Source organism: Diabrotica virgifera, chromosome 9, assembly GCF_917563875.1.
Source record: "Diabrotica virgifera virgifera chromosome 9, PGI_DIABVI_V3a".
Taxonomy (NCBI): domain Eukaryota; kingdom Metazoa; phylum Arthropoda; class Insecta; order Coleoptera; family Chrysomelidae; genus Diabrotica; species Diabrotica virgifera.
The window spans coordinates 33307758-33320845 of NC_065451.1; the positions used below are offsets into that span (position 1 = coordinate 33307758).

At 32.0% G+C, this 13088-nt stretch overlaps 1 protein-coding gene across 1 annotated transcript in view; it reads right to left on the minus strand.

The window, feature by feature from the left end:
* LOC114329942 (uncharacterized) overlaps positions 1-12431 on the minus strand; it is a 35409-nt gene extending 22978 nt beyond the window's left edge. Inside the window, exons 1-2 of the mRNA XM_050660084.1 lie at positions 12179-12431; positions 5909-5913 (exon numbers count right to left, since the gene is read on the minus strand). Coding sequence (XP_050516041.1) covers positions 5909-5913; positions 12179-12431 — 258 coding nt within the window. The remainder of the gene's footprint in view (positions 1-5908; positions 5914-12178) is intronic.
* Between the last annotated feature and the right edge of the window lie 657 nt (positions 12432-13088).

Genomic DNA, 13088 nt, shown 5'->3' on the forward strand with positions numbered 1-13088 from the left:
AAAAAGTTTTTAAAATATTGTGTTTAACTAATGGTACTACAATAATAATCAAATTGGAACGTACACAAAAGTTGGGGGGGGGTTTAAAGGAACAAAACCCCCATAAAATTTTTAAGGGGTGTCCAAATTTCACTATAACCTTTTCTTAAGATACTACTGCCATAAGCATGCCACATGTCCATTTTCAATAAAAAATCTCTAATAGTTTTCGATATATTCGAGAAAATCGATTTTCATTTTGTAATTTCAAAGGGATGTAACTTTTTTATGTGCATATTTGTACTAAGGTAAGTTAGGTTCAATCTAACTAGTTTTTGGTCCCAAAATATGTGATTAAATTTATGGCCTGTATTTTTGTTACACTCTGTATATGTTACCGTTAAAACCCGATTTCAGTTAAAGTCCGAATTTACTAGGAAAAACTAGTTTTAACTGTGCGCTTTAGACAATTCTAGTTTTAACTAGTCAAAACTACATTTGACTGCTAAATTCAGTTAAAACTAGAAATCTGAAACGAATTTCAGTTTATAATAGTCCAAACTAGTTATTACTAGCACTACTTACTAACGAATAGGTACCAGTAAAAATCGTTGCGAGAAGAGACAAAAATATGATTTGGCTTGTTTGGTGTAGCGCTAATGACGAAGACGGAATATAGTCCAGAGAAATAAGGTTTTTGTCGGGACACTTGAGCAGCCAGGTTGCAAATGGATTTTTTGGGTACTGTATACCTAATACATTATAAATACAAAAATGCCCGTCACAGTTCGGACGAGGAACTTAGTTATTAACAAATAAGGGTAAAAAATTGCAGTTTTTTCGTTTAAATCGCTACAGGTAAAAATAGGGTAATTAAATATCTTCTTTATAATATTTTTCTTTTAGCAGATGAGCCAACGTTTAAAATGGCACTTTTTGAATTTTGGTCCGATCATTTTTTGCTTCAGAAATTGCAAAATAAAACTAAAATTCCGAAAATAAAAAATTTGCTATAACTTTTGCGAAAATCGCCTTGTAGACAAGGCGAAAACGGCGGGTTCGAAGGGAAAAATATTCCCATGAGATTTTTTTGCATAATCACATTCTTGAGACATCCCAGAATAAGGTTCAAGAAGTCGCCCAAGTGAAAAGTGGGCCAATTTTTTTTAACAATTTTTTTTTAATCAACTTGCAAGAATCAATATTTTTGGCCCGAACAATTTTTTCTTTAATTTTTTGGACCATTCTGGACAAAAAAGGTCTCTTATAATTTTTCTCTAAAGTTGATCGTTTTCGACTTATAAGCAATTTAAAATTGAAAAAAACGAAAAATAGCGATTTTCAAGGCTTAATAACTCAGTTAAAAGTTATTATTATGAAAGTCAATATATGACTAAATCAAAGTTTGAAGCCCTTCCTATAAGATCCTGAAGAAATCTTTGTCATTATTTTATTACTAAGCTGTTATTTATAAGTAATAATAATAAGCGCCATGCCCGTGTACGGGGCTGTAAATGCTGAGTGCGAGAGAGAAGCTATTCCAGCAGTCCAATTGTGCATCTTACTCGCACTCACATTTACAGCAGCGTCAATACGATACAACCACTCATTGTTATTAATTAAAAATAACAGCTTAGTAGTAAATTAATGACACAGATTTCTTCATGATCATGTAACGGCGACTTTAAACTTTGATTTAGTCACTTTCTGACTTTCAAAATAATAATTTTTGACCGAGTTATTAAGCCTTAAAAATGGCCATTTTCGCGTTTTTCAAATTTTCACTTGCTTATAACTCGAAAAAGATCAACTTTAGAGAAAAATTATAAGAGACATTTTTTGTCCAGAATGGTCCAAAAAACCTAAAAAAAAATTAGTCCGGGCCAAAATATTGATTTTTGCAATTCGATTAAAAAAAAATTGTTAAAAAAAATTGGCCCACTTTTCTCGTGGGCGACTTCTTGAACCTTATTCTGGGATGTCTCACGAATGTGATTATGCAAAAATATCTCATGGGAATATTTTTCCTAACGAACCCGCCGTTTCCGCCTTGTCTATTAAGATTTTCATATTGCATGAAAAGTTGAGTCAAACAATCCTTATAATGTACAAAAAAATATAAGACGATTCGTTAATTAGTTTAAATTTTATTCGATTTGTTTATCGCAAAGAGCTTTTTTTCGCAATATTATTGTTCAGAAAATAATTATGATATAGCAATTTTGTAGAAATCACGTGCAAGAAGAATATTTTCAAAGTATTGAAAAAAATCATTAAAAAGTTGGTTTTTTTCACTCCGAAAACAGTTTAGTAAAATAGAGTCATTTTTGGCTTATAAACAATTTGAATAGCTTTGTTATTATTGACTATAGAGTAAATCTACTTTAGGATTTCAAACGCTGGTATTTTTACACGAATTTTCGGAAAAAAACTTTTTGCCTAGGTTAATTAGGGTCAAAGTTAGCCACGTTTATTATTTAATTCACAGTTACTTCTGTATACATCAAATTCTCCTGTAACAGTGTTAGTTACCATATTACTCAGAAACGGCTTGGCCGATTTTTATGAAATTTTACACGTAAGTATATCTTATAGGACGGAGAATAGGTTTAAATCTATTTTTTATACCCATAAGTTATAAGGGGGGTTGCCCCCCTGACATTTTTTTTTATTTTTTTTTGACAAAATTATCTACCTTAATTTTATATGATGTAGAATTAAAAAATACATACAACCCTTAATTTTCACTCTTCTATCACCAACCCCTATTTATTAATAGCCATCTATACTTTTAGTCCTGTCGCCAGGGGGGGTACAACGGCCTCGTTAATTCAGATGGACTTACCCAAGTTTTTTTTATGTATTTTGACCCGTAGAACACGAATTTTTTGGGTAACAGTTGATCCGGATGTCGATAAGATTGTTATAGACCAAGAACTTGAGGAATCAAATAACAGCGATTTTTGGCAAAACAAAACAATATTTTGTATTTTTTGGGTCATTTTAAGCAAAAAATATTTCTACAAGTTTTTTCGTAGGATGCACAGTTTTCGAGATAAACGCGGTTGAACTTTCAAAAAATCGAAAAACTGCAATTTTTAAACCCGAATAACTTTTGATTAAAAAATAAAATAGCAATTCTGCTTAGCGCCTTTGAAAGTTCAAGTCAAATTATGTCGGTTTTGATTATTTGCATTGCTAAAAATTTATTGTGTTATTGTTAAACAAAGCTACAAACAACTAGTGCGTGAGTGATGTTTCTATGATTTCTCATTTAAAATCGAACGAGTAGGTAGAATAGGTACTAGTGCAATCAAGACTATTTCTACGTTACATGCGTTAAAACGCATGTAAAAGCACGGGAAACCCTACGTGTTTATAGCTTTGTTAAACAATAAAAAAATAAATTTTTACCAATGCAAATAATCAAAACCGATATAATTTGACTTAAACTTTAAACTTTAAACTTTTAAAACTTTTTAAAACTTTTTAATCAAAAGTTATTCGGGTTCAAAAATTGCAATTTTTCGATTTTTTTAAAGTTCAACCGCGTTTATCTCGAAAACTGTGCATCCTACGAAAAAACTTGTAGAAATATTTTTTACTTAAAATGGCCCACAAAATACAAAATATTGTTTTGTTTTGCCAAAAATCGCTGTTATTTGATTCCTCAAGTTCTTGGTATATAACAATCTTATCGACATCCGGATCAACTGTTACCCAAAAAATTCGTGTTCTACGGGTCAAAATACATAAAAAAAACTTGAGTAAGTCCATCTGAATTAACGAGGCCGTTGTACCCCCCCTGGCGACAGGACTATTTTACATCTATAAAATTCTCCTGTCACAGTGTTAGTTTCCATACTCCTCCGAGACCGCTTGACCGATTTTTATGAAATTATATATGTATATTCGGTAGGTCTTAGACTCGGTCGAAATCTATTTTTCATATCCCTGAGTGATAAGCGGAGTTCCCCCTAACATTTTGTAATGTTAGGTGGGGATGTGCTTACATAACGTACTCTATAAGAGTATGAGTACATACAAATTAAAAAAATTATATATAGTAAATATAGTAATGAAACACAGACCTACTCACAATCATTTAATTATACTTTGACGACCGGTTTCGATCTCTACAATATACAGATCATCTTCAGGTCGGCGTTACAAGTAGTTAAATGCTACAATAAGAGAAAACTTGTGTTAGAACAGTGTCTGATAGAAGAGATGTTAATAGAAAGCCAAATTTAAAAATTTTTTTAAAATTTATAAAATTTTTTGAAATAAAGGTTTGTAACTGTTGACATTTCAGAATATTGGTATATACAAAGGCACACCTATGAGTAAAAGTGCTCATAGGCATGTATGTGCAAATGGGTGCATACAGTTTGTGAATTTGTTGAGATTAAAATTTTTAACCATTAAAAAACAAAATAAACATAAGCTGACTTAAACATGCTTCCAAATTCAAAGTAGTAATAATAAAAGAGATAGTAATATTGTTCTAATCTACTTACATGCCGTTACAAGGATTGCGTTGCAACTTAGTTGTTGTCATATTAGTACGTCCAAATTATGCTAATTGGTTTGTTGGGATAGTGATAGGGTAAACAGACATGTTACGTAGGTTAAAACACAGTAAGATTTCGAATTTGGAATGGATCCTGAAGGAAGATGCGTATGTGAAACGGGTGATGTTTTGTTCGAATGGAGAAAGACAATGCTCCAGGGCTTGCGTACCAATTGTAGCAAAGTATGAAATGTTATTCTAGACTCTTGTACAAATGTGATGGTCTTAGCTCGTAGATGTTATACGATTGCCCGCATCGTATAACATCTACGAGCTAAGACCATCACATTTGTACAAGAGTCTAGAATAACATTTCATACTTTGCTACAATTGGTACGCAACCCCTGGAGCATTGTCTTTCTCCATTCGAACAAAACATCACCCGTTTCACATACGCATCTTCCTTCAGGATCCATTCCAAATTCGAAATCTTACTGTGTTTTAACCTACGTAACATGTCTGTTTACCCTATCACTATCCCAACAAACCAATTAGCATAATTTGGACGTACTAATATGACAACAACTAAGCTGCAACGCAATCCTTGTAACGGCATGTAAGTAGATTAGAACAATATTACTATCTCTTTTATTATTACTACTTTGAATTTGGAAGCATGTTTAAGTCAGCTTATGTTTATTTTGTTTTTTAATGGTTAAAAATTTTAATCTCAACAAATTCAAAAACTGTATGCACCCATTTGCACATACATGCCTATGAGCATTTTTACTCATAGGTGTGCCTTTGTATATACCAATATTCTGAAATGTCAACAGTTGCAAACCTTTATTTCAAAAAATTTTATAAATTTTTTAAAATTTTTTAAATTTGGCTTTCTATTAACATCTCTTCTATCAGACACTGTTCTAACACAAGTTTTCTCTTATTGTAGCATTTAACTACTTGTAACGCCGACCTGAAGATGATCTGTATATTGTAGAGATCGAAACCGGTCGTCAAAGTATAATTAAATGATTGTGAGTAGGTCTGTGTTTCATTAATATATTTAATATGGACTCACATATGCAACCCATTCAATATTTAAAAAAAATTATGATCAAAATCCATCAACCAGCTCCGGCGATATTAATCGTAGCATATGTTTAAAGAATCAGTTTCATTTTTTGAGTGCACGGATTTTAATAATTCCCCTCCACCGACCACGAATCCGTTTCGTTAGGATGCCTTTTTAAAACTTTATTAACCACTTTATTGAGGTTAAAAGTTTACTCAAACTTTTACACATAAACTATATACCTTTAACTTCAAAATGGCTCTAGTTAGGTTGCTTAATTGTTATACACAAAGTAGCCATCAATTAAATAAAAAGAAGTGGCTCACTTTGACCGTAATTACCCTAGCTAAAAAGTTTTGTTTTGAAAATTCGTACAAAAATACAAATTTTTCAAATCCCATTGTAGTTTTAGCCTACAGTCAATATTAACAAAGTTATTCAAATTGTTTATAAGCCAAAAATGACTCTATTTTAGTAAAATGTTTTCAGAGAGATAAAAATGACTTTTTAATCATTTTTTAAAATGCTTTGAAAATGTGACTAATCTTCTTTTGTTGTTTCCACAGAACTGCTATATCATTATTATTTTCTGAACAATAACATTGCGACAAAAAGCTCTTTGGGATAAACAAATTGAATAAAATTTAATCTAATTGACGAATCGTCTTAAAAATTTTTGTGCATTGCGTGGACTGTTTAACTCAACTTTTCTTGCAATATGAAAGTCTTAAATTCAGTTTCGCAAAAGTTCAAATTTTAACGACCCCTCTACAAGGTACTGAAGAAATATTTGTCATTATTGTATTACCAAGCTGTTATTTTTAATTATTAACAATGAGCGCTAGGAGCGTATTGAGGCGGCTGTCAATGTGAGTGTGACTGAGATGCACCACTGGACGGTCGGAATGGAGGATCTTAAGCGCTGGTTTCCTCGAAAGTGGCACCGACAACCTGCGACCGTAGCACTGCGATGAATTACGTCAGATTACGGTGAAAAATTCAAGGTTCTTCACTGCGGCAATGGAATGTGCAAACTCAGCAAGCGATGGCTTCCAACGCATCCTTGGAAACCACCGCTATTATTTTGCATGGTACAGTTTTTTATGACGTCATTCATCGCAAAGCTACGGTCGCAGTTTGTCGGCACCGCTTTCGAGGAAACCAGCGCTTTACTCGCACTCACATTGACGGCCGCCTCAATACGCTTTTAGCGCTCATTGTTGATAATTAAAAATTAACAGCTTAGTAATAAAATAATGACAAAAATTTCTTCAGGATCTTGTAGGGGGGCTTTAAACTTTGATTAGGTGACTTTCTGACTTTCATAATAATAGTTTTTAATCGAGTTATTAAGCCTTAAAAATGGTCATTTCGCATTTTTCAAATTTTAAATCGCGTATATCTCGAAAACTATCAATTTTAGAGAAAAATCACACGAGACCTTTTTGCTCCGAATGACCAAAATAATCTAAAAAAAATTGTCCGGAGTGAAATACTTAGTTATTTATAAAACAGTTCGTGACTTATGCTTTTTACGCACGCACGCGATGTTTAGAGCACGAGCGGGCCGAGATTTTTTTTTGGTGCTACGCGCAGGACAGCGGATACGTTTGCTCTGATTGGGCATTCCAATGACCTGGCAAAAATGATCGAATATTGCGGCTGTGGACAAACAAATGTGTTGTTGTTAATCATTGTTAAGTTGGTGTTTTAGTTTTTATTGTTTTGAAAACAGAGACAAAATAAATTGATACTTGTAGCTTGTAGTGACTTTTTAAATAGTTTTTAAAACCAATAGGTACTTAAGTTCTGGTAGGTACATACTTTTATTTTGCAACAAACAAATTTATTTATTAAAAAATGTACTAAAAATTAAAATTTATCAATCATCAAAGGTCATTGGAATGCCCAATCAGAGTGAACGTATCCGCTATCCTGCGCGTAGCACCAAAAATTAATGTTTATTTAAAAAAATTCCTGACGCCTTGCTAGTTAACCGATTTTAATTTTTCAAATTGAAAATAAAAGGTACACTATTCTTCTATATGTAAAAAATCTCAACTTGCTGTCTGCTTTATTTATAGTCCTGTAATATTTTGAAAAAATGTTTTTTTTGCGAAAGCTAGATTGCAAAATTGATTTTGGAAAATCTATTGATAGACCAGTAGGATCTGCGAAAAAACGTCTATTTTTGGATGTGAGAGGTGGCATTCGGATTTTTGCACATAAAGTTGGGTGACACCTTCAGTAATAATAATTGACTTATGCTCCTTCTCAAATATGCCCGGAACATTAATAAAAAAATTAAAATATTTAAAAATTTCGAAAAACATCGATTTTTTTTCTGCTTTCTTTGCTTATAACTTTAAAACGATTCGTTTTGGAACAAAGTCGTACAGAAATAAAATAAAAATAATTGAATTTTGTATGACATACGACTGGTAGAAAATGTCTTAAGGTATTACCTTTTCTGCAATATAGCAATAAATACAAAATTAGGGGGCAAAATACGTCTGTTGTTATTCAATATTTTTTAACCACTTTGGTGGCACTTAGAACCTTAGTAATTCACTTAGGAAATTCTTTGTAACATACTTAAATCGTGTACCAAATTTCATTAAAATCGACCTAATAAATTTTGCATAATAAATTTGCAATCTAAATGTTTTTAAAAAAGTTCAAATTTTTAAAAATCTTTCTGAACAAAAAGTAGACCATTTAGAAGTTGGCTAATTTTTCTACATATAAAGAGGTGCTCTACCTATCTAATACACTTTACAGAATTAAAATCGGATTATCTAAGGGGCCCCAGCAATGTTTTAAATTTATAAACAATTTTTTGGCTTATAAACAAATAGCTTTGTTTAATAATAAAAAAATTAATTTTTAGCAATGCAAATTATTAAAACTGGTATAATTTGACTTAAACTTACAAACCCTGTCAGCAGAATTGCTATTTTATTTTTTAATCAAATATTATTCGCGTTCAAAAATTGCAATTTCTCAATTTTTTGAAAGTTCCACCGCGTTTATCTCGAAAACTATGCATCCTACGAAAAAACTTGTAAGAACATGTTTTGCTTAGAATTACCCAAAAAATACAAAAAAAAATGATTTATTTTGCGAAAAATCGATTTTATGTAATTCCTCAACTTCTTTGTTTATAACAATCTTATCGACGTGTTCTACGGGTCAAAATACATAACAAAACTTGGGTAAGTCCATCTAAATAAAGGAGCCCGTAGCACCCCCTCCTGGCCACAGCACTAATTTGTTTATAAGCCAAAAAATTGTTTATAAATTTAAAACATTGCTGAGGCTGCTTAAATAATCAGATTTCAATTCTGTAAAGTGCATTAGATAGATAGAGTACTTCTTTATATGTAAAAAAGTTGACAAATCTTTCTTATGTTCTAGTTTTTGTTGTGCAAGATTTTAAAAAATTTAAATTTTTTAAAAAAAGTTTAGATTGCAAAATTATTATGTAAAATCTAGTAAGTCAATTTTAATGAAATTTGGTTTACGGTTTTAGCACATTACAAAAATTTTCTAAGCGAATTAGGAAAGGTTCCAAGTGTAACCTAAGTGATGGAAAATCATTGAATAAAGACAGGCTTGTTTTGCCCCCTTATTTTATATTTATTGCTATTTTGAAGCAAGGGTGATAAATTAAGACATTTTTAACCAATCGCATCTGATAGAAAATTTAATTATCTTTGTTTTATTCCTATAGTACTTTGTTCTAAAATTAATAGATTTTAAGTTATAAGCAAAAAAAGTAGAAAAAAAAACGAAATTTTTTGAAATTTTTAAATATTTTATTTTTTTATTAATGTTCCGGGCATATTTGAGAAGGAGCATAAATCAATTATTATTAACGAAGTTATCACTCAACTTTATCCGCAAAAATCTGAATGCCACATCTCACATCCACCTAAAAACAGATCCTTACTGGTCTATGAACCAATCTTAATGAAATTCACAGTGTTGTGTTACTAGGTATATCATAAAGTTTTTCTAGGTGAAATATGAAAGTCCTAAGTCTAGCATAAATGTTTAAAAAACGTAAAATGTGAATACTTGTTTTTTATGTTTTTTCGCAATTATTGCTATTTTGCAACAAGAGTAACAATTTTTAAAATTTTTAGCTAATCCTATATTGTAGGAAATTTAATTACGCAACTTTTATGTTAGTACAACTTTTCTCAGAAATGTATACTTTTATAGGTATAATCAAAAAACGAAGAAAAAAATCGATTTTTTTCATTAAGTTTTTGACATTTTGATTATTTAAACAATGTTCTGGACCTTTTTGAGCGCGAGGATGACTAAAATATTATGATATGAGTTATTTTCAAGAAATTTGTGCAAAAAAATTTGAGTCACCTCTCAACGTCCAAAAATGTACTAATATTTTTACAGATGCGCCCTGGTCTAAGGAGCATTGGTCGACCGCACAAAATATGGAGTGACAACCTCCCATAGAGGTATATATTCGCCAGAGGCGTGCGGTCCATGGAAGCGGGGGAAGCGCCGCTTCCCTATTTATTCGTCGATATAAAAAACATATTATTAATTAATATTTAATAAAAATTTTTCCCTAATCCAAATAATCTACATATTACCTAGCCAATAGGCATTGAAAAATATTAAAAATTAATCGCGTACGAACGAACTCAATATGCACACAATTCACCTATTTGGTCCACTCCCGGCAGAAGCGAATCTCAAAATCGCCGCTTGTCATGCAGTTGTCCCTTTTAAAATTGGTCAGGGTTCAATGACCGCAGCCACTAGTCGCGCGAATTTTGGTATGCCATGGAAGCGCTCGTCGTATCGCCTTCCCGAAAGTGAGATGCTCCAACTGTTACTGCTGCTAAGGGGTGCCTAGGTATTACATACATTCGCTTAAAGAATGTTTCGATTTAAATTTTTTGCAGAGATATTTCCTTTTACTGATCCTTTATTTGACATTTTACAGAAATCAAATGGTATTGCATTTTGTATAAGACAAATTGATGACTTTATTAATACGATAATTAAAAAAACGAGAGCAGTTTAAAAATATTTGGGATAAAACTGAACATATGGGGTTTGAACATGAAAGAAAAATAATGAAGATTGATAATTTCGGAGACAGAGAGACAGAGAAAACAGAGGAAACAAAGAGACCTTTTGATAATATTCTACAACAAATGAATTTCAAATTTTTAACGATTTAAAATTTGTAGAATTATATATAATCTTAATATTTCTAATTATAATTCATCTAAATTTCCCACAGAGTTATGTCATTACGATTAAATAATGAAAATTTTTTGATATCCCAGCTTTGCATTCTCAGTTAAGTATCATTTATGAAACAACTGACATGAATGATAAAGAAATACCCAGAAATCTGGGATTTCTTTATAACTACTGGTTTAAACAAGTCGCTGTGTGAAGTGGTCAAGTTGTGTGAATTAGTACTACTAACTGTCCCAACCACAAGTGCATCAGTTGAACGAAGTTTTGCAGTATTAAGATGCATTAAAAGTTTCAAATTAAGAGTTTAAAAGAAATTCAACAAGCGAAGACAGACTTTGAAAGTTAGCCCTATTATCCATTAAAAAAGACTGCATTCAACAATTATCAGAAGTTGATAGGAGAATAGACCTCGAGTATAAATAAGTGTCATTTTAGTGAAAGTTGTGTGTTGTGGAAAATGCCTCGGAGTATATATTTTTTTTAAATATGATTCTTCTTTAGAAAACCAAGCCCGGCGCGAGGACTCAAGGCCCGAGCTAGCAATACAGATCAATGATAGGTCACTAGTCACTAGAAATAGCGGGAATAGAGTGCCTCACGCATTCACACGTCACGTATTTAGTGTGTGAGTCCTTGTACGCAGGACGTCTCACATAATTAAGTACTTTGCTGATAGAGAGCCCCTGCGCATTAGAGTGTTATCAGGTGGAAAGTTGCTCGACCCTCGATCCTTAAGAAAATATTTTTATATCCTTATTGAATCGCTTCCCCTTTCGAAAAAGTCACCGCACGCCACTGATATCCGCCAATGATCAAGCAGATTTGTTTATAAAGAGAAGAAGAAGAAGATTAGGATCAAAAGCAGTCTTTTTATTTTATATTATAGAGCTTTTTATCTGTGTATTATATTATTTTCGGTGACTGAAAAAGTTACCAAAGTGTTCTAATTTTTAACAGTGTATTTGAGGCCAGACTTACAAAGAAATAAAGAAAAGGTGTCTTTATCTTTAGAGAGTTATCAAGTAACTCGAGGAGAATACGGTAACGTTATTTTAGCAATGGAGCATGCGCAGTATGAATATTGAATAACGGAAATGATTTTAACGTTAACGTACTCCGTTACGGTAGGTCGGATAGCGGGCTTGAAATACGGTAACGTTAGCAGCGAATCGCACCAATTCGGCAAGACTCGGAGTGACTCGGCCATTTCAGTTCTGTCATGTTCATGTAATAAATATGTTGTGTTATGAAATTTTATTTCTGTATGTTAAAAGGTGTTTTGTTTTTGTTTTCTTGGCTTGGTTTTGGTTGTCTGTTTTGGTTTGGTTGAGTTTAAAGTTTTAGTTCCTCTCAGCATTACTTACCAGTACAGGTATGGCCAGTTTCTGTTACAATTATATCTGGTATCCCTAACAATTGTACAAGCCTTGGAATATCCTGTTTTTCAAACCGAAAATACTGTTTGGCTTGTTCAGGTTCTAAGGTATCGAAATTAAAGACAGGATGTACATTTTGATTTTGAACGTTATCATCATTTAAAACGAGATTTAGTATTAAGTACTCTATATCATTGTCATTGGCTTCAAGTAACATTGCCTGTTCTAAGATCTCTTCCATATGTTTTACAAAAATTTGAAATCCAAATTGTACAAAACAAGGCAAAATTACAAAATACTATGTATCTTGGGTGAATGAAAACAAAAGCAGAAAAAAAAATTAAACAAATTTAATTATTTTGCTGTCAAATACGAAATTTGACTGACAGCTGCCAACTATTAACGTGAAGCAGGAATTCGACCACTTGATAACTCTAAAATTACATATACGTTAAAACTTATACCGTAAAAAAATAGCGTTTACGTGTCAAAATAACGGATGGATAGAATTTTACTTGATAACTCTCTTTTATTTACAAAAGCCACGCTTTAAACCGGTCGCACACGTGTTTTCAAACAACATGATGTAGATAGACCTTGTTAAGCAAGTACTGCTGTAATACTATCATTTTCAAAACTTGTCATTATACCCAATGATGTTTTTAAACAAATTTGAATTATTCTTTGTAATTTAGGTAGGTATGTAATATTAGTAGATAGTAGCAGAATAAGCACATACCTACTGAGCTTTTATTTTTCGTTACAAAGTAAATATGAGGCGTTCAGAACCATAGTGGATCAACTCCACTTTTTACGAAAATTAAGTTAGCGGTGTATCTATGTTCTACAAATAGTCTGGGCTGATTATCGGAGAATAGACCATTTTTGGGAAAAGTTA